The 23541-nt window shown below is 34.0% G+C and overlaps 3 protein-coding genes across 6 annotated transcripts in view; 1 reads left to right on the top strand and 2 right to left on the bottom strand.

Moving 5' to 3' along the window:
- Window positions 1-1671: 1671 nt before the first annotated feature.
- On the bottom strand, window positions 1672-13350 carry LOC127851416 (sorting nexin-12-like). Its single transcript, XM_052385198.1, has 4 exons — window positions 13162-13350; window positions 8232-8327; window positions 7297-7421; window positions 1672-5370 (listed from the first exon to the last, which is right to left on the bottom strand). Exons 1-4 carry the CDS (start codon window positions 13315-13317, stop codon window positions 5265-5267), a joined length of 483 nt encoding a protein of 160 aa, XP_052241158.1. The 5' UTR covers window positions 13318-13350; the 3' UTR covers window positions 1672-5264.
- A 3953-nt stretch (window positions 13351-17303) lies between these two features.
- Window positions 17304-18294, top strand: LOC127851421 (uncharacterized). Its single transcript, XM_052385205.1, has 2 exons — window positions 17304-17591; window positions 18044-18294. Exons 1-2 carry the CDS (start codon window positions 17304-17306, stop codon window positions 18167-18169), a joined length of 414 nt encoding a protein of 137 aa, XP_052241165.1. The 3' UTR covers window positions 18170-18294.
- Window positions 17711-23541, bottom strand: part of LOC127851400 (neuronal acetylcholine receptor subunit alpha-6-like) — a 46614-nt gene continuing 40783 nt past the window's right edge. For all 4 annotated transcript variants that reach the window (XM_052385166.1, XM_052385167.1, XM_052385165.1 and 1 more), the window contains 5 exons: window positions 23356-23493; window positions 22630-22741; window positions 22140-22226; window positions 20960-21078; window positions 17711-19487 (listed from right to left, as the gene is read on the bottom strand). In XM_052385166.1, coding sequence (XP_052241126.1) covers window positions 19155-19487; window positions 20960-21078; window positions 22140-22226; window positions 22630-22741; window positions 23356-23493 — 789 coding nt within the window. In that variant the 3' untranslated portion in view covers window positions 17711-19154. The remainder of the gene's footprint in view (window positions 19488-20959; window positions 21079-22139; window positions 22227-22629; window positions 22742-23355; window positions 23494-23541) is intronic.

A 23541-nucleotide genomic window follows, 5' to 3' on the forward strand; every position in this document is an offset into this window, starting at 1 on the left:
TTATCCACACAGGCAGTCACGGGTTACGGTTCCTAGCGTAGCTAAGGCATACCGATTTGCAAAATTCGGTCTGCATTATTTGTGAGTTAACGCTCACAAATAAAAATATTGATCGTTAAACATTATTTTGTTCCGCTATTTGCGAGACGACTGTTCGCTATATGAAGGCAACACTTGTTAAATCAATTTATGCTTACTACTACAAAGGCGTTACTGATTGGATGACGTTTTGTAAATCAGTTTGATTTTGAGATCACATTATGTGACATATCTATTATTTTGTTTATTTAACATAAGTACTTAATCATAAAAAATTTATTGCTGCATAAGATAATAGAATAGCAGTGTAAATAAAATCAAACGCAGCGATTGGATATTATATAACTGACTTTTTACTGTATGCACGCTTTTGAATATATGACACAATTTTTTTCAATATTAAATTGTAAAACATGCTGCAATATTTTCGGGCAATAATATCGTCTGCAAGTTTCGATTCTAGTCACATAAATCTCTGACAATCTAGGTTTTGATGTTAGCTTCATTACGAACAGCGTTTATTGATACTTTGTATACATCTTCACATTAGTGCAAATATGTTTAATAAAAGTTAAGTTGTTAATTTCTTATAAATGTATAACTTGGTGTGAACGACAAATGCGATGTTAAGGTCAAAAGTACACTGTATCAGGGGTTCGTTTGCGCACGAAGCATTCATGAACTATGTGCAAAATTGATAAATTGCTATACCAACCAGCTTTCTCCGACAAAGCTGATTGCCAACCATTGATTTTCACAGACATCTCCGTCAAATAATGAAGCCCGTATTTTCTGAATGTCTATAAGTACATCGGCTCGTCGGCTCACACAGGATGCCAAAACATCCTTTAGCTGTCCGGTTGTGTAGTGTTCGATGGTTGTATTCCCATTACCAGTGCGTGCAAGTTTGGTTGGTGGTCACCATACTGGATAGGTGGGGTTTCCTCCTAGTACTTCGGTTCTCCTGCCCACGCAGCACAAGTCCATACAGAAATTAAAATTATTTTAGTAAAACACAAATGGAATTCGATAAAGCACCGGCGAGTGCGACCGAGTCTCAGGTAATTCCCGGGTGTCAGTTTCTTTCAATCATAAAAAGAGGGCAATTTTTAATAAGCCTTCGACTGCATTCAGGATACAGCATTTCGAAGACTGGACTTTGTGGACTATTTTATGGACTCATGCGACCTAGATATTGTTAAGATAAATATCCTGACTAAATTTCGTAGATATTGGACAAAACAGAAAAGGCCTTTAGAGTGTGAACGAGCTCAATGTGGACACCGCATGACAAACGACGAAGGACTTGGACTGACCACAATAGCTAAACAATGGTACAAAATTGTTTCCTTTAAAGAAATAGCATAAAATGTAAATATTTAATTAATAAATTCAAGTGATCGAGGAATAATTCAGATTATGACCTACATTTTGTGTTGTTCTGATTACGCAAGTCATTCAGCTTGTGAAACCATAAAACTAGCAGTGCAATTAACTGAAACATAATTTGAGGTATATCACATAATAGCCTTAGATAGCCTAAGGAAAGCCCATGCTCTCGATGTTAAGTATTTCTGTAAATGGTTGAATTTCAGTCACTTCAAAAATGGCTATTTATAAAACTGAAAAATGTTCTTAATAATGTATTTATTTACAACAATAACACATTTTTGAACTTCAAAGTACTTCACTATCATGACTTTTGGACTTTAAGTGAAAGTCACATTTTCTAAAAACATTCTTCCTTACAGAAACACAAGCCTCTTCAAAACACATTAATTTCAAGACATTACAATACAATGTAATATAAATATAATCGTAACATTATCAATCATGCAAAATAAAAAATTTGTTCACTACATTTACAAATGTAATATACGAGTTTTTACATTAAATCAGCTATTTTCAACACAGAAAATAAATGTTACATAAATTACACACACTCTCGATGTAAGGGTGTCAAAGTGAATTTACTACGAGACAGAAATCTATAGCAATTCCTGTTAGTTTATTGGCCAAGTGTTTACAGTTATTTAATCGGATTATGTAATCAAGTGTTTTTATTTATCAAAACAAATCTAAACCCACACTTTGAGAACTCAAACCTTGATTGACAACTGTCTACTAGTCAAGTATCCCAATTGCATTTTTGTACGAATCCGTGAACAAACAAAATGATCTAGTGTAACAATTTCCTATGTAACCAAGTCAAGACAAATAAGTATTGGATGACCTCCACTCTACAGGGTTAGTCTCCCCTGACGACATGCAATATATTGCTATATCAAGACCTCTTAAAATCATGTTTCAGAAGTCTAAATATTAAGTTATTGAACATATAATTCTTTTTTCATTATTAACCCTAAACATGATTGAAATAACCTGACATTTACAATCTTTTGTCTAAGATAACATTATTTTAACAAAATATTTCAAGAAATGAATTTTTGATGGAAAAAAGACTATAACAAAACAACCAATATTAAAAAAGATAATAAAAAATCAGTGAGTCAGTACTTTGCAAACTTACTTGAGAAATTTAAAGGCTTGGGAATATTGGTCAAGGTTTGGTTTATTCTGAAATAACATTGTCTGGATCAAATTCTGCATATATTTATATCTTGACACATACACCCTTCCAATTATTAAACACTATTGAAGTTCATTTAAAGTATTTTCATCAAGATGCATACATTTCTGTATTTTGCCAAATGTTATGTTATTCATAAGTTGATGCTTCAATGCTTCAATTTCATATCTAAACATAAACATTTCAATTATCAACAGCTAAAGCAAAGTTTTGTTTTGCACTTGTGCCAATTGTAGTTCGCAAAACTGAACTTTGTATTTCCAGGAGAACTTTACACCAACTTTACAAGTATGCACGACCCATAACACTTAAAGTTCATTTGGTAGATGTCATAAGTGACTAAGTGGCTTCAAGAGACTAATTAATCCTTTATCATAATTATTTATCACTAAATTTATTAGATCAGATTACTAAAGAAAAACATAAAAGAAGCTGCCTCAAGCTGCCTTCATAGGGTCATGTGTCCAGTTCGATAGGAGTTTAACCCTTTGCATGCTGGGAAATTTGTCGTCTGCTAAAATGTCGTCTGCAGAAATTAGCATTTTCTTGGATTTTTTTGCAAAGAATACTATCAGAATAGCAAACAGTTTGGATCCAGATGAGACGCCACGTTCTGTGGCGTCTCATCTGGATCCAAACTGTTTGCAAAGGCCTTAAAAATTCGGTTCCCGCACTGAAAGGGTTAAGTCTGTTATGCTTCAAACTCGACAAAGTGGTTTTATATAAAAAAAATTGTGTTAGCATTCGTTTTTATGTGTTAAGTTAAAAAGCTTATTTACGAATTTTCCCATGATTCTTTATCAACGACAAATCATTTAAAATATATTTCGTTTGCAGTTTCTTTAAGTTATAACATTCCCAACTACTTTTGGAATGTGTGACAACATTTTGGAAAACATTCAGTCAATATGCCAGTTTGTGGATAGATTCTATTTCATCAAACAAAGTGCCCAAACAAGTACATAACGCATTTTGCCAGAGAAAATATGGTTCTAGGTTGCATTCTTTTCACAGCTTATTAGAAATTATGCTGTGTAATACAATATATCAAACATAATTGTTTGTGAATGATACTGTAACACTTACACTATCATGCCTATTAACTCACAGGGCAGTTTTATGTCTTCTTTATTACTTAAAACTATTAGTTTACATTTCGGTGGAGAAAAATAATCAATTTTGTAATAAAACCCCTTAAATAATTAACAATGTCACATTCACCTTATGCAAATGTAAAAAAGAAACAACAAGACTTATAACAAGCAATATAGTCCCCTACCGGCTCCACCATTGTCAGAAATTCCACCATTGTCAGAATTTTTTGTTTATTTGTTGCCATAGAAACCAGAATTTTTGACGTAGAAAAAAAATGAAATGACTTGCATAATGTCCATATTACCATCTATCCAGTTTTCAAGTTTCATGAAAAAAATTATTCAGAACTTTAAAAGTTATCGCAGGATCCAGAAAAGTGTGACTTACAGACTGACAGACAAAGCGCAAACCATAAGTCCCCTCCGGTGAAACCGGTAGTGGACAATAAATGACACAATAGACAACGACAAGGTTGTCTACATAAATTCATTTGTGGTATGTTTAAAAAAGGAAATAGAAACAGAATAAGAAAGGAAAATCAAACAGGTTAGTAAACAGTTTAAACTAAACAGTAAAGAAAATACAAATGTTTTGATTTAAATATCAAGAAACATCGAAGAAAATATTGCAGAAACTTATTGAATATATGAGAATATCGCTTAACAGAATTCTACACCTCTGATTGGTTTGAGAATTCAACAACTCAATTTCTTGTATTGTTAAATAGTAACTGACTACAAACAGAATCAAGTCTTTAACACATTATACACAGCATCAAAAAGTAAGTTGACTAATGTATGTAATGTATGTTCATAAATAAATGTTGAGTAAACATAATTTTGTAATAAATGATGCAGCTCTGAAATGGGGAATTTATAAATATAGGATGAGGGGCATTATACATGTTCAATTAAAAAATCCAATGCAATCAAGGGCTTTGCAATACACGTATTTAATAATAATGGTCCTTGCATTAAGAAATTGCCTATAAAAGCAAAAAGAGAAAATAATGAATCCCCAATGACTTTATTGAATTATATTTCCATTATTTTAAGAAAAATAAGAATATTGAAGCACCTTATTTCAACAAAGTCACATGCATTTCACTATTTTCACATGCACCTACATTATATAAAATGGCAAACTTCATTTTGAACATTAATATACAAAATGTATATAGAAAATCCGACAAAACATTATATCACAATAATACACAAAACAATATGTCCCTATACACAAAACAGTGACATTAAGAACAAATGTGGCCCAATGTTTTGTGCTACAGACAAGTTTTTGAAATTAAGTACAGTCAAACTTGAATTAAGTAATGCAAAAATATTTATACATATTCCAGACAAATACAGAATTTATAAAAAACGATTTTTGCAAAAATCTTTAGATTGATGACCTGTTATTTTTGTTAAATGTATTGCCCCAAACACAGGTTTTTAGGCCTTACTTAAAGTAACCTATTGTATTTGAGTTATAAAATGATACCACAAAGCTGTGTACATTTAGGCTGGGTGGGTGGGGTGAGAGGTTAGGTTGTTCTGATTTTGCCTGGCACATAGTTTTTATCTATAACTGGTTCTTGCAGGAACATGTGTAGACATTTCTCGTTCTGGGCCAACGGGTGTCCTGCCACCCTGCAACACATGAAATTAATAAATAAAAATCATAGATAAATAAGGGCTTTGTCACAGACAAAATGTATACCCCCATGTGCGGCATTGACACAGACTATTTTGCATGCTGTCTTCACAAAACAAGAGAATCTAATTTATGGCGATTTTTAAGAATTATTATGCCATTATCATTTAAAGCTATTTTGACCTTTGAACTCTTGAATTCTTTCACATAAAATGCCGTCCAATGACTGTGAACAAAATTAATGTACAAAGTCATTTTGAAATCTCATAATGAATGACATGGTAATGGCCCGGACAAGATCATTTATATCCATCTTTGACCTTTGAACTAAAAGTGTCACCTTGACCTTGGATATATTGACGCAATTCTTTCAAGCGACACACTGTCCAATAATGGTGAACAAATGTGCCCAATGATTTTAAAATCTCACAATGAACGACATAGTTATGGTCCGAAACAAGCTCATTTATGGCAATTTTTGACCTTTGAACTCAAAATGTGACCTTGACCTTGGAGATATCGGCTTAATTATTTCATGCGACACACTGTCCAATGATGGTGAACAAATGTGCGAAATGATTTTTAAATCTCACAATGAACGACATAGTTATGGCCCAAACAAGCTCATTTATGGCCATTTTTTACCTTTGAACTCAAAGTGTGGCCTTGACCTTGGAGATATCAACGTAATTCTTTAGTGTGACACCCCGTCCAATGATGATGAACAAATGTGCCAAATGATTTTAAAATCTTTCAATGAACGACATAGTTATGGCCCAGACAAGCTTATTTATGGCCATTTTTGACCTTTGAACTCGAAAGTGTGGCTTTGACCTTGGAGATATCAACGTAATTCTTAAGTGCGACATCCCGTCCAATGATGATGAACAAATGAGCCAAATGATTTTAAAATCTTTCAATGAATGACATATTTATGGCCCAGACAAGCTCATTTATGGCCATTTTTGACCTTTGAATGCAAAGTGTGACCTTGGAGATAACGACCTAGTTCTTTCGCGTGACACATCGTCCAATGATTTTAGACTGGTATGAAAGATAATAAATCATTAAACACCACTGCTGTAAATTAGACAAGTAAGCTTGCAAAAGCAAATTAAAATAGCAAAATGGCTAGCAACAATTTTCAAAGCTGGCACATTTTTGTGATTAAAAATACATGTATAACCAAGGTCTTATTTATATTCTTTATAAGGAGCAGTAATATAGTTGACTAAATAAGTTATCGTTCATAGATCCCAATAAGTGCTTTCTAGATCTCCACCACTGTAAAAAAAAACACTCTAATATGTAGGTACAAATAATGCTAAACTGTTTTATCTACAAGTGATAGTTATAAAAATGGCTGATGCGCTTTGTAATATTTAAAAGGATTGTTAAGTTGGCAGCTGTGTTCATACCTACATATTAGTAAAAGCGTTGTCTTCATGGTAGTCAATATATTTCCTATAATAACCTAACTTCTGTGAATGAATCCAGTTGTGTGTGCATTTTTCTAGCTTCATTGCACACAAGAATGATGTGTTATGCGACATTGTATTATACAATGTCTGCTTAACAGCACAGAGTGTTAATACCCATGATGTAACTTCGATCATTGATGCAGTCATTTTGGAGTATTAAGTAGTTGACATTCATGTGGTCCCTTTAAGCACTACAGCTCCAACTGAATCATAATTAGGATATAATTCTACGTACATGTAGCTGATTATTTTTTAGAGCAACTTTAAACTCGAACCCATTTGAAAAATTTACGTTATCAGTTAACCATTATGTACAATTAAAACTTTTAAGAATGGATTGCATATTTCTTCATTTCATCAATGTGTTAACTGTCCATAAAATTATTGCTGCTCTAAGCATTATACAATGCAATACAATGTGTACAGCTTGGTTCGACTTACTTATTAACAAATACTTCGAGTCCTTTTCTTCTCTCCTCTATGAACTCATCCTCAAATATGCCATCATCCCCTCGGAAGGGCAACTGTCGTTTAAATGCTTTACCAGGCAGTGGAGGAACAACAATCTAGGTAATGGCAAAACAGAAAGACTTTTCGGGCCCTGCTCTGTGAAAAGGGGTTTAATGCATGAAGTTAAAGTGTGTCCTCCCAGATAGGCCTGTGCAGTTCACACAGGCTAAGCAGTGATGACACATTCCGCTTTTATGATTTTTTTTGTTTGAAGAGTCTCTGCTAGCAAAAATTCAGTTTAGACAAAGTGTCGTCCCTGATTAGCCTGTATGGACTTTACGCTCAAGCATTTAGCCCTTATTTCACAGAGCATGGCCCATATACAGATGAATAGTATTTGGTATATCTGGGCTTTCCTTTGACTTTTGCAATTTAGAAGTTTGCGATTGAACTACAGTTTTTACAATGTAGGATTCAACATTATCAATATCATGCATTAAAGAATACAAAGAAGAGCAAATAAGAACATCAGACCTAAACTCAAAAATGTGAATTTAAGAATCACACTTTTGACTTCTTGATTGTTTTAAAACTATGAAAAGCCCAGCAATTCATACCAATTGTAATGAAGACAGACGATTCTCTATGAAAGCGTTAGTTGTGAGACATATGACATGGTGTTGAGTATCAATAATGACACAATTTATTTATAGTTTTGTACTAAAAATTGCAAGCAAATTTTGACTTGCTGAGCATAAAAGGATTACCAATTAAATCTGAAAAAGGTAATCATTTTCAAAGCTGTTTAGTTTAATGTACATATTATAGTTTCTACAAAAGAAAATATTTGTAAAAAAGAACATACCAAAAAACATTTGATTTACTGGATGGCAAAGCATTTCAAACACATCAATTAAGCTACTCACCTTACTGTCTCGTTCCAGTTCAGTCCGTAACCATTCAAAGTCACTATATCGTCTGCGTACACTTGATTCTTTTACTTTAAAAACAGGTAAATTGGTCTGAAAATAAAATAGTTATATCAATGTTAAATTAAAATGGAAAAAACCAATTAAAATAGAAATTTGTTCAATTTAAGGTTTGTCTAATGATCAATTATAAAACTCCTGTATCATGCTTGTAAAGGGAAAATAATCAAGAACGCATGACCCTGGGATGAAATGTGTAGAAGATTTCTTGCTGATGACAAATTTAAAATTGTCAATGTTATCCCAAAAAAATGTTTCCCTCTCAAATTGTGTTCACAAGTGTTGTTCGTAAGCCATAGTTCTATACAACATTATTTGTTGAGACAAAGAGTATTTCAATTACTTAATTTTGGATTAATTCCTATATCATAGACTTCAAGACTTCTCAAAAATACATTTGCTGCAATGTCACTGTGTTCTGTGAGCATTATCCTTCACTACATGCAAACCATTTTGACAATGAATTGCGAAACAAAAAAATAATATTTCTTACCTGAGAACAGCATATTTTTTAATAATGGACAATTGTTAATATAATAAAGCTCAATGCAAAAAAAAGACTATTGCCAAGCAAATTGAAGCACTATATGTCCTCTACCGGCTCCACCATTGCCCATTTTTTTTTAATTTGTTGCCATAGCAACCAGAATTTTTGACGTAGGAATAAAATGAAATGACGTGCATGATGTCCATATTGCCATCTATCTTGTTTCAAGTTTCGAGAAAAAATATGAAGAACTTATAAAGTTATCGCAGGATCCAGAAAAGTGTGACAAACTCACAGGCTGACACACAGAGCACAAACCATAAGTCCCCTCCGGTGAAACCGGTATGGGACAATAAATACTAAATGCAAGTTTTGTTTGCTATTTCATTTAGTGTTTAGGACAATGGCAATATTTATCTTTATTTAATAGAAATGATTAACGCATTTTTAACTAACCATCAAGCTAATGTGTTACACATTTTTAGCTTAGTAAAACTCTTAATAAACTTGCCCTTGTCGAAAACCTTGCTAAGGCTTTTCATGAGACTGACACTTTTGCTTTGGATTGCTAATGTAAATGACGTGCTTATTTTGAGGTCTTTATCATTATTAACCAAAGGCATTTGACAAAAAAGGTTTGCTGCTCTGAATGACTTCTGTTTTAACTGACTGTAATAATTGTAAGTCCTTAATGGAAACATGAATAATCTAAGAGTGAGAATAAAACAATGAAGACTAAGGTGACCTTACTTATTTGTTTTCGAATGGTATGGTAGAGTTTATCTTAGTTCTTTTTTAATGCTCTGAGCTTTTATGGGTATATGTACAGCTCAGCATTCTTCCTGGTTAAACCAAATTCAATCTCAAATTAATAAGTCTCAAGTTTGTCTATAAATTTGAATTCAATCAACCTAAAACAGCGTAACAAACACAATAGCTGTTACCATTGATATAAATTTGTGTGTTGTTTGTGAATAAATGCTCACAACAAAATGTTCATGAAAAAACATTATCAAACAGAAAGTCAAAGTTTTGAATTGCAGATTCGATCTTTCTTATGGAGGTTACATAAAAAGTTGATGTATTACAATTGGTTGATTAGACACGAGATCTATATTGCGGGGGATTCCGGAAATAATCAATAGTGGTGTTTTGAAATTGGAATTTTCGGAATACTTGGCTTTTTCCATTGCAAAAACTTACACATTTTCATGAACCATTAACATGTTTGAAACTTGGATTAATATCATTATTATTCTAGCATACCACATTACAGGTACTTGAACACATTTTTTTGGTCCTTTTATATATAATTAGAGTAAAGGTATCCAACGATGATTTCACAGGTGTATTGAATAACACAATGCAACAGCATGAAAGATCAAACAATGCACACATATGTCGTTGTGGTTGCCAGCAGGAAGCGTTCATCTATGATAAAACACCTTTTATTTGATGAAAATCCACCAAGTATGTCCAAAACAGCTGAAAGTTTCACAAATATGACCCCAAAATCAACGTGTGTAATTCTGGACGTCCAGCTGTCAGTAACGAATGAAGGCGATTTTTGGTTGATTTTTCACAATAAAACAATAACAGTTACTTTGCTATAAACTCCACGTACTTTTTTCATTTACTAAATTTCCCTTCGAAAGACATCGTTCTGTAGTAAGGGCAGAACAAAAATACACAGAAAAAGTAGAAAATACAGCAATTATTATATATTACAAGTTCAAACAGTATACATGTCATTGTTGAAACGCGCTAAATTTTATCTTGTTATCGATTGTTTGAATGAGTCTTAAATTACAGAACAAGTTTACCAATTTTATTTTCAACCAATGGAAACGTCTTCTGTCTGTAACATCGATTTCTGCCTCAAAATGATGGTCGTGAAATTGAAAGTACACTAAATGTGTTGTTTCTTCTGAATTTCTGACTTTTTACCGTTCAACTGGTACTAAAGAACGACAATGTTCAAAGGCAAACTTAGTAAATGAAAAAAGTACGTGAACTTTATAGCAATGTTCTTAATTTATTGTGAAAAATCGACCGAAAATCGCCTTCATTCATTACTGACAGCTGGATGTCCGGAATTACACACGTTGATTTTGGGGTCATATTTGTGAAACTTTTAGCTGTTTTGGACATACTTGGTGGATTTTCATCAAATAAAAGGTGTTTTATCATAGATGGACGCTTCCTGCTGGCAACCACAACGACATATGTGTGCATTGTTTGATCTTTTATGCTGTTGCATTGTGTTATTCAATACACCTGTGAAATCAGTGCTCCAGCCAGCTTTTCAAAATAGAGGGGAACTTCCCCAAAAAGGGCACATTTCACGCGTTATTTTGGAAAATAGGGCATTTGGTTATAAATATACTTAAGTATATACTTTGGTTATACTATATACTTATTAATTGTAAACACTAGTGCATTGGATGACTTCACCAATTGTATGCTGTTCCTCATTTTGTGTAATGAAATTACAATAAATATATTACTATCTACATTGGCGTTAAGGAAAACAACTTAATGGCCAATTTCCTAACCGCTATGGGCTAGCATCCGACTACACGCATTAGAGATATGTAGATATCATATTTCTTTCCGGTGTGTGTGTGTGTGGGGGGGGGGGGGAATTTTTATGTGTTTTTTATCACCTATCATCATTGAACTGCATGTTAATCTTTCAGGTTCCAGTTTCAGCATCAGTGGCCTTTTAGAAGAAAATGAAATGAAGAAAACGTGAATAAAATTCAGGGGTTTCACTGGGTCAAAAAAAACGTTGTGACTGTCACTACTTAAATTCGTTGCTTTAAATAACTTTGAGCCAATGTTTGTCCACAATAATAATATTAATTAAAACAAAAATCTATATTGACAAATTTAAAGTCTAAACAATGATCAATGTCACTATTAAGTAGCATCTAGTCTGGAGATTAAAATGAAACATTGTTATTGTTAATAATAGGATATATTTATTTCACAACACGTTATTTCAACTTATGTCAACAACGTTGACAGTTTCGTTAGGTCGCGAAAATATATGACAATATCAACATTACATTTTACTTGCAGAGTGATAAATCCTCCTTCCAAACAAGTTCATTGTTTGTTGAATTAACAACTATCTGCCCCTATTCATGTTAAAATTCATCATGATTGGGGACAGACAGTGTTTTAAAGTTCAGAAATAAAATCCAAACACAAATATGTTTTTCATGCGGTAATTTCGGACTAAGAATTAACCGCATATTCGCATTTAAAAAAAGATGATTAATTTTCAAATGTTAATAGGTATTTTGAATTAAAAATCACTATTTTTGCAAACAAATTATAGCCAAAGAATTCAGAAGTTAAAAAAATCAATAGTGCTGATTTTGATTTCATTCGAGTGTGATTGTGCCTAACCAAGCGTGACCTCAGAGATTATCTTTCACAGCATGTTACTATCGTCTGCAACAAAAGGCTTATTAGTGATCTGATAACAAACCATGCCCTTGGGGCTTGTTTGTTCACAATGTGTTGACTTAATACACCCCAGGCGGTCATGTAATGGTGTTATCTGTGTATTCATGTCGATGTTTCTGGCGATTTATACGGCATGAAAGCAGATATTTAGAGATCAAAAGGGCATTTGTCAGAAAAATAGAGGGGCGCTTTTTAAGGGGACAAATTTCAGAGGGGCGCAGCGCCCCTCTATTTATTGCTAGCTGGAGCACTGGAAATCATCGTTGGATACCTTTACTCTTATGATATATATAAGGACCAAACATTTTTTTTCAAGTACCTGTGCACCACATCACGGAAGTTGTTTTAATTTGCGCATATTAAGTGATATATATATAATCTGTTTGTGTTTATTTATGCCAGAAAATAATTTATGCTGCTAATATTGGTTAAACTACTGCCCCGATTTCGAGCTGGAGACTTCCCATGGAATATGCAGTAATCAGTTGCAACTCCCAGCGACCCAGAGGGTCAATAGCTGGGAGTAGGATTATTGCAACTAGATTTTATCTGTATCTTGGTTTGATCATTAAATGAAATATGTAAGAGGAACATTTACATGCGTATTCTATGCAGGTAAGCATTTGATCTGACTTAATTGCTATTCAATAGGATGAAACTGAAAGCTGACAGTAACATAACATTTGTATGTTTATCAAATTTTAAACAAATCTCAATACAAGATTATCATAAGATATATCATTTAAGGCAATTGTTGAGTATTACCTGCACACATTTTGAACTGACAATCAGTTTTTGCATAATAAAACGTTTTTTTAATGTAAACATTTATACCCTATAGTTTTTATTGCGATTTCTTTCACAACAATCACACTTCCGGTTTTGTAAATTTACATATCTTACCCGTATTCTGACTTCATAATCTGTGTATCTTTTCTTAGCAACACCATGTGTTTCCGGATCAAGCACGTCTATTTCAAGAAAGTTGGCTGGGGGCGAATACGCATCTTCCAACGTTTGTTTCTTCGGCTGAATTCTCGCAGTCGCTGGTTGTGCCATTTTCTCCTCCTACACAATTTTTGATGACGTCAAATTTGCGTACTCATTTTAACACGAATGGCGAATTGCGTTATCGATTCTCATCACTGAGCGATTCACTACCTTAAGGGATAGCTCCAATGAAGAGAATAATTGTTTAAGTGTATTAACAATAACTCGTAAACTATTTCTTCCAAAACTATTAATGTATTGATTAATAAAAATGTGTTATATAATAAAATTAAGCTTTTTAATTTATAAATTTAAAACAAGTTTATTGGAAAGGACGTCACAACACGTGAATCACAAATGTTTACAGCAACGCAGAGATTGTGAACTTTCAAATGTTCGAAATCATACCGATAGTTTTGCACAAGGACGACACAACCTCAATCTTTTCATGAGCTTTTGGGAGAAATCTTACCAGGTTTCAGACAGTCCTGGATTACCGATTGAGCAGAAGAGGGAAATGCCTTATGGGCCCGCGACTTTTAGAGACAGATGGTACCGTGACGATATTATTTGTTTAATTTCTTACTTAGCCTTATAAAATCTCTTGAAAAAGTCAACTTTTTTTTTATATCAACGTTATGTTCAGTTTAAAGTTAAAAGACTTGACCTTGTCTTACCAAGTGAAAATCATTCATTATTTGCAAATCAGTGTTGTTGTGCTGGTGATTTCATGTTCATGTTCAACATGTTCATTACGGTATTATATAACGGCATTTATATATACAAAAGGTGATTGCCACATTTCATGTCTTCCACGACTTGGAACATGTAGGCTTATTTAAACTTATGAAATTTATTGGGCACTGGCGTACCAGTAGGCACTAGGCCGAGCGGGCGTGGGCCTCAACAGTTTCACTGCCTATGGGCCCTCATGGTGCTTCATCCGGCTCTTGTCATGTCCTTGTTGACACATAGTTGAAATGAATTTTTCCAACTTTTTGTCACATATTAAACAGATGAACAAAATGAATTAGGGAGAGAAAAAACGCTCACGAAATTGACTTAAAATACACTGTCGTTTTTTAATATTCATCATGCGAAATATTGAAATATTAGCAATTACATTTAACGTTACACACGCACAACGATTGAATAACGATTCAGTGTTTCTGTTTGTGTCGTTATATTTTGTGGCAACACACGGATCTCTTTCCTTATTTTAAAGTATTAAATGATGTGCAATTGTAACATGCCGTATATTCGAGTGATTATGTTGAAGGCCTTCAATCCAAAGGTCACTCATTCGTGCCATACTAATATCAAATGGGCCGTCCAACGTTTTGGTAAATTTACAAAATTAAAAAGACTTGTTTCAGATTCGCACATTTTCGTTTTAGTTATGATATTTTTGAGGGAATAGTAATTATTACTGACCATTTACCATGCTCTTAAATATCCATTATATGCATCTTTTGACTATTTGAAAACCTGAAAATTATAAAGCGTCGTGCGACGCCAAACGATTGAATAACTTGGAAAGTTCTGTTGTTGTAGTTGTATTTTGGGAAACTACGAGGATTGCTTATATAGGTAAAAAATACATCCGCTCTGAGCATGAGCACTTATGGTCGAGTGGCTTAGGCGGGAGACTGTTTACTCCAGGACTCCAGCACCCGATTGTATAAACGCTGGTTAAAGTTACCGCTCGGTAACATTCAAAGCTTTGTAAGTTTGCGGTTATTCAGGTATAGCAACCTTCAAGGTAACTCGATTGTATAAACACGATAAACCGCAAAGTAACCTAACCGCGCATAGTGGAATTTAACCACCGGTAACTTTAACCAAAACATTCCCACAATGCATTTTCTAATGACGTAATTTTTGCGCGAAGTGTCACGCTTATAAACAGCGACATGTATTTTTGTTATCAAATTCATTTACAAATGAATTCACAATAAAATAAAGTGTAAATTTTAACTATGAGTTCATCAAAATGACCAGGGACAAACTTTCCGCCAAAAATTGATATTTGCTAAGAAGGGACTTCATTTTAACAAAAAATGTTATTAAAGCGGAAAGTGTCGTCCCTGATTAGCCTGTGCGAACTGCACAGGCTAATATGGGACGACACTTTAAGCACATGCATAATGCCAATTTTTTCTCAGAACACGACACATTTGATTCATTTTAACAGCAGTAATGTACATAGAGTACATGACGTAGCGTGTGACGAAAAAGAATTTTATTGAGTTCTCATTTGAATATAATGATATGATGGCATAAGGGTCTTTATTTAACTATGCTAAAATAATTATCAAAGACCCTTGAGGCAAACTCGTCATTATTGAATTTAATGGATTTTTTATGGATTTTAAAGGATTATTAAAGGTAAGATACTAGTTCGAACGTGTTTTGTTTTTAGTTTGTACTTTTGTTGTTCCCTGTTCTCGGAGAAATGATTTTAACATGGGCGCCATTGATGCATCGGATCACACACGGCATACCCATAACAGAATATAAGAAACACGTTCTGTGCGTCCTTAAATTCGTCGTCCGAAGTCGGAAATCGTATTGCTCTGTAAATTAAGTCAAATAAAAGGTCAGTCGCTGCAATTTGTTGTTTCTCGTCGAAATTGTGAAGGTCGTAGATGGTTGGCTTTTATTATGTCGCGCGCCGCGGCCATTTTGTGTAAGTTACCTCTCGGTAACTTGTACTCACCCACCTAGGGAAGCAGGGTATGTTTTAACTGGGTTTTAACCGATCGGTATAACTAACCAAATTTTATACAAACGCTTACCGACCAGTAACCAACATGTTACCGACTTTTAACCGCCGGTATGTGGTTAACCGCCGGTTTAACTGTTTATACAATCGGGTGCAGGGGTCAGTGGTTCGAGCCCTGTTGAGTGTTACTTTTTTTCCTTTTCTTAAATTGTATTCTTGTTTTTTTTACTGGAGATTTTTAGGTCAAATGTTTAAATGTATCAATATAAAGCATTTAATGACATGCTTCAATACATACAAAATCTGTTGGACGGCCCCTTTAAGTTTTTGTTTTGTTTTGTTTTCTATGTCTATAAACTTCTGATATTTGTATTATTATGGCGCCCTTTTATTCTGCTGTTTAGGCCTAAATGTATTAATTTAAAACATTTAATAAACAACTTAAGAAATACCAAAATCTGTGTTCAAGTCCTTTTTTTATTATCTCCAAAGCTGACAAGTGACACAAATTTGGTCCTAAAACAAATTAATTGTAGATCAGAAGATTCTATGTTATTAAATTAATAAGTTGACAGTTGTAATATAATCGTGTTGAAATGTAATATATTGATGACTGCAGTTATTTTCATTTATTTTATATTTAAATATTGGTATTTATTACGTTGCTATGTTGCCGATGCATTATTATACAAATTCGATTCTTATTTTAACATGAAAAAAGGTATGATATGTTATTGTCTTTAAACTGTTTACATGATTGCATAAAATCCAAGAAAAATCTCACTTTAAATATAGCATCGATATGAATCAATGTGTATCAGATGTAACACACTGATTCTTGATTCTCAAGACAACTTAATATGCCGCTGACCAATATTAAAAGCGATGTTTGGTTTTTTTCATTTCAACATTTTGTTTCCAAAGTTGTTTACATATGTTATTTTTAAGATATCAAAGCGAGCTTTACCAAACGTGATAAGGCTTGATGTAACTGACGCGATACGTTAATGCCATCGAAAACTGGATGTCATGACGTTGTTCCATAACAATACGTGTTGAGAGATTGATTTATTTGACGTGATGCCTCACATGTCACATAAATTCACCGGAAGCTTGACGTCATAAAAATTTCTTCACATTATAACGTCATCAAAATTGTGACGTTGAAGACGTCGTTACCATAGCCACATTTGCTTCAGCAAAGATGCAGGCAAATTCGTGAACCCTATTACAAAGCTAGTATTATTCACTTTTGGGAAAAATTACGCACTGAATTACATTATAGAACGGCGTACCGTTCTTACAGGACATACTTTGCGAAGTCTCAATAATGGATATGTGTGAAAGTTGCCAATGCAAACAATTGTCTTTGTCAGAAACAGATCCCACGATTCCTGTGGTGAACAAAAACAACCACGGGAGGTTCTGGTATAAACATGACGACATTCCTTTCGAAGGTAGTTGGGTGGATAAAAAACAGCGACTTGGTACAGAGAATCATGAAGGAAAAAATGTTGTATATGACGTAGTGGCGCCGAATAAAGATGAGGACTCCGAGAAGAAGTCTGCCATCTTCGATATAGCCGACAAGACATATCATTACATTCGGTATTATGAGGTAACGTTTCGAATTTATAATTAAGAACGACTTTTAGAATATAATACAATAACATGATGTAATTTACTTAATTTTAGCTAAATCGCATATTATTTCATATTTTATTAAGTCGCTTAAAATTGAATATAATTATTTTATTGTGTCAGGGCGCATATTTAAATTACAATTTAACATTTGCAGATAATATGTATATGAAATTCACGCACAATTTTCTCATCAAACAAATTCTTCGAATGACAAACACAAAATGCACATTGGTTACAGCTTGTTCGGTTCCAGGATGACATATTGTTTACAGCTAGTTCAGTTGCAGGATGACATACCTTGGTTACAGCTAGTTCAGTTAACAGTTAGTGAAGTTGCAGAATGACCCACCGTTGTTTCTGCTGATTAAGTTGCAGACTCTTTATTTAATGTTATAAAGATTCTCCACGTGTCTTACATATATGCAGGTTACTCCAAGACACGACAACACCACAAGTGGGTGCAAGAGATGCAGACTAATGTCTTACAGCGTTATTGGGGTCGCCGGATTCGTCGCTGCGTTTTGGCTGGGCCGGAAACTGATTTCAAATTAAATTGATGGACGCAGCGTTTTTGTAAAAAACTCAATTTTGTATTAAATGACAATTTTGAATACATACATATTACCAAATTGTAATTGCATTTGGCTTGAATGAAATAAGATTAAATTTTACTTTATCGGGTTACGTTCTTTATGCGTTTAGAATAATGTAGATGCTTTGACGCCAATGAAGATTTCATTCCGTGCGTTCAGTACATTACGATAGAGCACGTTCCAGAGAATTTTGCATTGTAAGTATATCAGAATGGAACTTATTATTATTGACGCAAAACATCAAAGAATAGAACATAAAGAAAGTAAGTTATTGTTGCCCATTATTTCCTTCCCTTGCGGAACCATACTTGAAACTACTTTATGATATTATGTACATTTACACATAACGGTAACTATTCTCTCATTTTTTTTAAGGATAGAAAATTCTTCCAGATGTGCTGGAAGGCAGGTCATATGTTGCTTTCGAGAAAAGCAAATGACATTATGTATTTAATACGTTTAGTTTTAATAGCAAGCATTAATTCTGTATTCATAACAATTTTTCTATACGTATTTAATGCAAAAGTTAATTAAAGCGTTGCCTTTACAATTAATAACTACACGTATCTGCAAAATGAATTTTATCAACTGTATAGTATAGGACAAGAATATATTAAATATTATGCTAAATATGTCATTAATGTATTTCAATCTCATGTTGAGGATTTATTTTTGAAATGAAATGATCGCACGTTATATTACTCTTGAACACGTTCGAAACGATGTAATGTGAAATATTTAACTAGATCTATAATATTACCATAACTATGTTTCACAGTTCAAAACGAAGCATAACAGCTTACTTAACATATAAAGACACCATACAAAAAGCAGTTGAAATATTCGATATTGAATTTGAACATTTTAAAACTACACAAACAAATCAACCTTAACAAGAACATAGAAAATGAAGAGAACTGTACAACATACGTGTAAAACAATATCTATCCCAAAATAGCGCATGTATATATCACGAATATAGCCGTGAAGAAGATACACATAACGCGATCGAGCACCATGGCCACTTGGTACCACTGCGCATGCGCGTCGCAATGCGAGTCAGTCACCGCTGTGCGCATGACGAGCGTGGTCACGTGCCGCAGGATCTCGTCCATGTCTCGTTCCATCTTTGTTTCCTCGGCGTTTCTTGGGCTGTCGGCATGTGTGACGACGGACTGTTTCTCGAGGCTGCGTAGCGAGACCGCCTCTGACTCCTCAAGCGGGTAGTAGGCGTCGTCTCCGAGGCATACCAGCTTCTTGAGCGTCTTCAAGAAAATCTGTTCAGATAATCAATAAAATCTCGTTAGCATTTTGCGTATTGAACACTTGCATGAGTAAACTCTTAAAGGGGCCTTTTCGCAGAATTTGGCATGTTTTGAAGTTTGTCATTAAATGCTTTATATTGATAAATGTAAACATTTGATATAAAAAGCTCCTGTAAAAATCAAGAATTAAAGGGGCCTTTTCACGTTTCGGTAAACTGACAAGATTAAAAAAAGTAGTTCGCAAATTTTCGTTTTAGTTATGATATTTGTGAGGAAATAGTAGTACTGAACATTTACCATGCTCTAAAATATCTATTATATGAATCTTTTGACGATTTGAAAACATGGAAATTATAAAGCGTTGCAACGTGAAACGATTGAATAATTTGGAAAGTTCTGTTGTTGTCGTTATATTTTGTGAACATATGAGGAATGCTTATATAAATAAATAAAAACATCGTTAAATGTTTGAGGACGGATGGCCGAGTGGATTTAATGGTAGACTTTTATTTCAGGACTCCAGGGGTCAGTAGTTCGAGCCCTGCTCAGGGTAATGTGAGAGCAAGGAACGACAACTCTGCTTGGAGAATGGATTTAAACATATAGGTCACATAACCCCAAACCGGAACTCCTGTTTACAGGGTTACATTTACATGCAGTCAATTTGATATATAGCACACATTGTTCAGTGAATGCTGCCTTTGATTTGTAAAATAGAATGCAAATGGTACGTTTTGGTATTAATTTGAAGGTATATTTGTAAGCAATAAGAAAACAAGCCATTTTTGTGCTCTACTTTTTCTGTTGATGGTTCCCGGCTTTGAAAGTATGTCATACTATTTGAGTAAAAATGGTCGCCTCCTCATGTGGCAAAACTGGTGTGCCTATTCTAAGGTGAATATTTTGAGTTACAACACATAGAATTTGATGGCATGCATTTTTTTTAAAAAGATTATGCATTTATCTTTCCAATGATGTATGATGATATAGTGTTGAAACGCTTGGTCATGGTACAAATTGATATCGAACAACAACTATTTTATATGTAATATAGAAGGAAATTAATTGCGCATGCGTAACCTATATCTGTGAAAACGCGTAACCTATATCTGTGAAAACGGCGAAACAATCCAAAAATATAAACGTATTGTTCTTGAAAGAAGGGAGAAATAGAGCGTCTGTGTTCAATTCAACTTATAATAAATTGAAACAAACCATAGTAGCGTATTCTTTGAGTGAAATAAAAAGAACTCATTATATAAGTTTTAAATTTGAATATTTGTCATTTGACTGTATACACATGTTGCTTAAAAAACTGGAATCAAAATGACCAGACCACCAAAGAGCGCGGCGTAGTATTTAAATGTCATTTTATGGGGCCAGTATGCTAAAAAAGTACAGTTTTACCACTGAAACATTTTAAAGTTGTATCATTTGAAATATTTGAGAGCTAACTTCATACAATTATAGAGACATATGCCTACCTTTTTCACAAGTTCTGGAACTTTCCTTGTCCGGCGTCCCCGGCTTTGTGTGTTTACAACACCAATGGTACATATGATAGAAATAGAAACCCATATCAATGTCACGCCATAGTATTGCACTGAAATAAAGGAACAGGTTTTGTGTTTCATTGCCAATGACACATATGGGAAAAGGGCTACCCGTATCTGGGTTCAAAAAGTAGTATTCAACTAAAAGAAAGGGATAGGTTTTCGCTTTATTACCAATGGCGCATAATAAAATTATGGGACAATTGTCACCCATACCAAGGTCACACTGTGGTAAAGCACTAAAAGAAGAATTGGGCATGTCTTGTAATTTAGATGAAATTCAGTAGCTTGAAAAATGTCTCATAATCTGACCTTTAAATGGGAAATGGTTTTTAATTTGATCTTATACGAGCTTTTTTATTGCAATTTCGTATCTACGCCATCGATTGAACACTCTTAAACCATTTATGCCTAGCGTCTAGAAAAAAGGCCTTTGCAAACAGCGTCGACTCAAATGAGACGCCGCATGATGCGGCGTCTCATAAGGGCCTGCGCTGTTTGCTTAAAGGAATTTCTGTAAGAAATATTCTAAATATAGCAATTAATATTCTAGACACCCCAAATTTTGGAAATAAATTGATCTAATTTAGAAGGATGAGAAAGTCCATTAGGCATAAATGGGTTAATCATTTTGCAAAATGCGCGAGTCTAGTATCATGCATCTATAGAGTTGCGAATAACTGTAAGGAAACAAAAACAAAACTTTTAATTAGGGCGTTCCTCATGCCTGTATACGAATGCATTATATTTTCGAAAATTGTATTTTCTAGATATAGATCCACGTTTCTATGTAAACGGATTTATTAGACGCATTAAAGTACTAATATATATTCATGGTATGCTCACATTCTCAATAAACTTTATTATTTGTGTCTTGTCCTGTGAAAATTTGGCAATATGCATGTGCGTAAAGTATCGTCCCAGATTAGCCTGTGCAATCCGCCAACACTTGCTTTTCGGTAAGGACGGACTTCATTGAAACCGCAAATTTCATAAAAGCGGAAAGTGTCGTCCCTGATTAGCCTGTGCGGACTGCACAGGCTAATCTGGGACGACATTTTACGCACATGCATTATTCCCAGTTTTCTCAGAACACGACTCATTTACTTACCTAAGTATGGAAGTGTCGGGTGTGCATCCGGCAGGTAACTCTGTATTAGGGTAATCATTAATATGCATCCCAACAATAGGCAAGACCCTGAAAAAAAGAAGGTTGATTGCAGTTATACCATTAATCACATAATTAAATGTTCTTAACTTCGAGCGTATACGTTTGTGTGTTTGCGTGTTCGTTGGTGCAGCTGAAGTGTCTATTTTTTATGTATTAATCACATACCAGAGTAAATATATAATTGGTCTGTTATTTCTTATAGAAACATAAGTTCGACATGTATTAAATGAACACAGGTCTATAGCGGCCTTCTCTGATTTTGAAACGAAATGACATAAAATCTATAGCGCATATGGAATCCATATAACTCATCCATGGATAAAGCCTTACTAATTCCTAAGATGAAAGTATTTGTATCCTATTATGTCACAGCTTAAGGTACTATCTGTATAACTCAGTGTTATAAAAAATGTTATGTCTGTGACCTTACCTAATGTTAGCCTTTCTTTTGAATCCGGTGGCAGCAAGAACTGAAATGGCACGAGTAGGGCTAGTATGACACCGGGAAGTAAAAACACCTGCATGTAGTACACCGTGTTGCGCTGAAATCAGAAAAAAACACAAAGTTAAACATGAGCATAACGAAATCGTTAGTTTCATCACGAGGGCATGCTGGTCGTTCAAACTAATGGATCAACGTCGATTGGGCTCATCAGAGTACACACGATATTCAGTCTGATAATACTGCATAAACTTCAAGGGTCTAAGATTCCTTTACATTTGATCCTCTTAAAATAAATCAAAATAAAATGCACGCCTGAAAAGGAAAACGTAGAAGCAAATACAAATAATTTACGATATGATGACTTCGAAAAATTAACAAAAATACCGTATTAGTGAATTAAATGCATTTGGTTGTAAACATCGACAAAATAAACTGCAGAAACATAATAATGAGAGAAATCTTGTTACCATCCTAGTAATTTTATTTACTGCAAATGACCAAATACTAAGTGCAATAAATGGCAATACTAATCAATGCTTGAAGCTGAAGCCACTGCCGTAGAATGGTCAATCCTATTGGTGATTCATAACCAATTGAAAGGTATGTTTCACATAGCATTGAATAACAGTTCCTTCCACATAATATATAGGTTACTGCTTAATGTGTGGGATGATCTTTTTCTTTTCGAAAAATGAGATGGTAGCAAATCACCTTAAAACGAAATTTGAACAGCGCGTGCTGATACTTTTCTGGACAGCATGCGTAAGTCGTGATAGAAAGTTCTGACGTCACTTCCTCTAGTGACCACTCTTTGTGAGACATATACTCGTCCGTGAAAGTCATGTTGACCTGCAAGATATGAGAGTTATCTGAATATCAACTTTTATTATTGACTAA

This window comes from Dreissena polymorpha, chromosome 11 (assembly GCF_020536995.1).
Source record: "Dreissena polymorpha isolate Duluth1 chromosome 11, UMN_Dpol_1.0, whole genome shotgun sequence".
Lineage (NCBI taxonomy): Eukaryota > Metazoa > Mollusca > Bivalvia > Myida > Dreissenidae > Dreissena > Dreissena polymorpha.

What these genes read in the sequence shown, in the direction of transcription:
- LOC127851416 (XM_052385198.1), bottom strand. Translation starts at nt 13,317, where the DNA reads ATGGCACAACCAGCGACTGCGAGAATTCAGCCGAAGAAACAAACGTTG. An exon ending in ATTATGAAGTCAGAATACGG is followed by an intron (nt 8,328 to 13,161) that starts GTAAGATATGTA and finishes TTTTATTTTCAG; the next exon opens with ACCAATTTACCTGTTTTTAA. An exon ending in CTCGAAGTATTTGTTAATAA is followed by an intron (nt 5,371 to 7,296) that starts GTAAGTCGAACC and finishes CATGTGTTGCAG; the next exon opens with GGTGGCAGGACACCCGTTGG.
- LOC127851421 (XM_052385205.1), top strand. Translation starts at nt 17,304, where the DNA reads ATGGATATGTGTGAAAGTTGCCAATGCAAACAATTGTCTTTGTCAGAA. An exon ending in ATTACATTCGGTATTATGAG is followed by an intron (nt 17,592 to 18,043) that starts GTAACGTTTCGA and finishes ACATATATGCAG; the next exon opens with GTTACTCCAAGACACGACAA.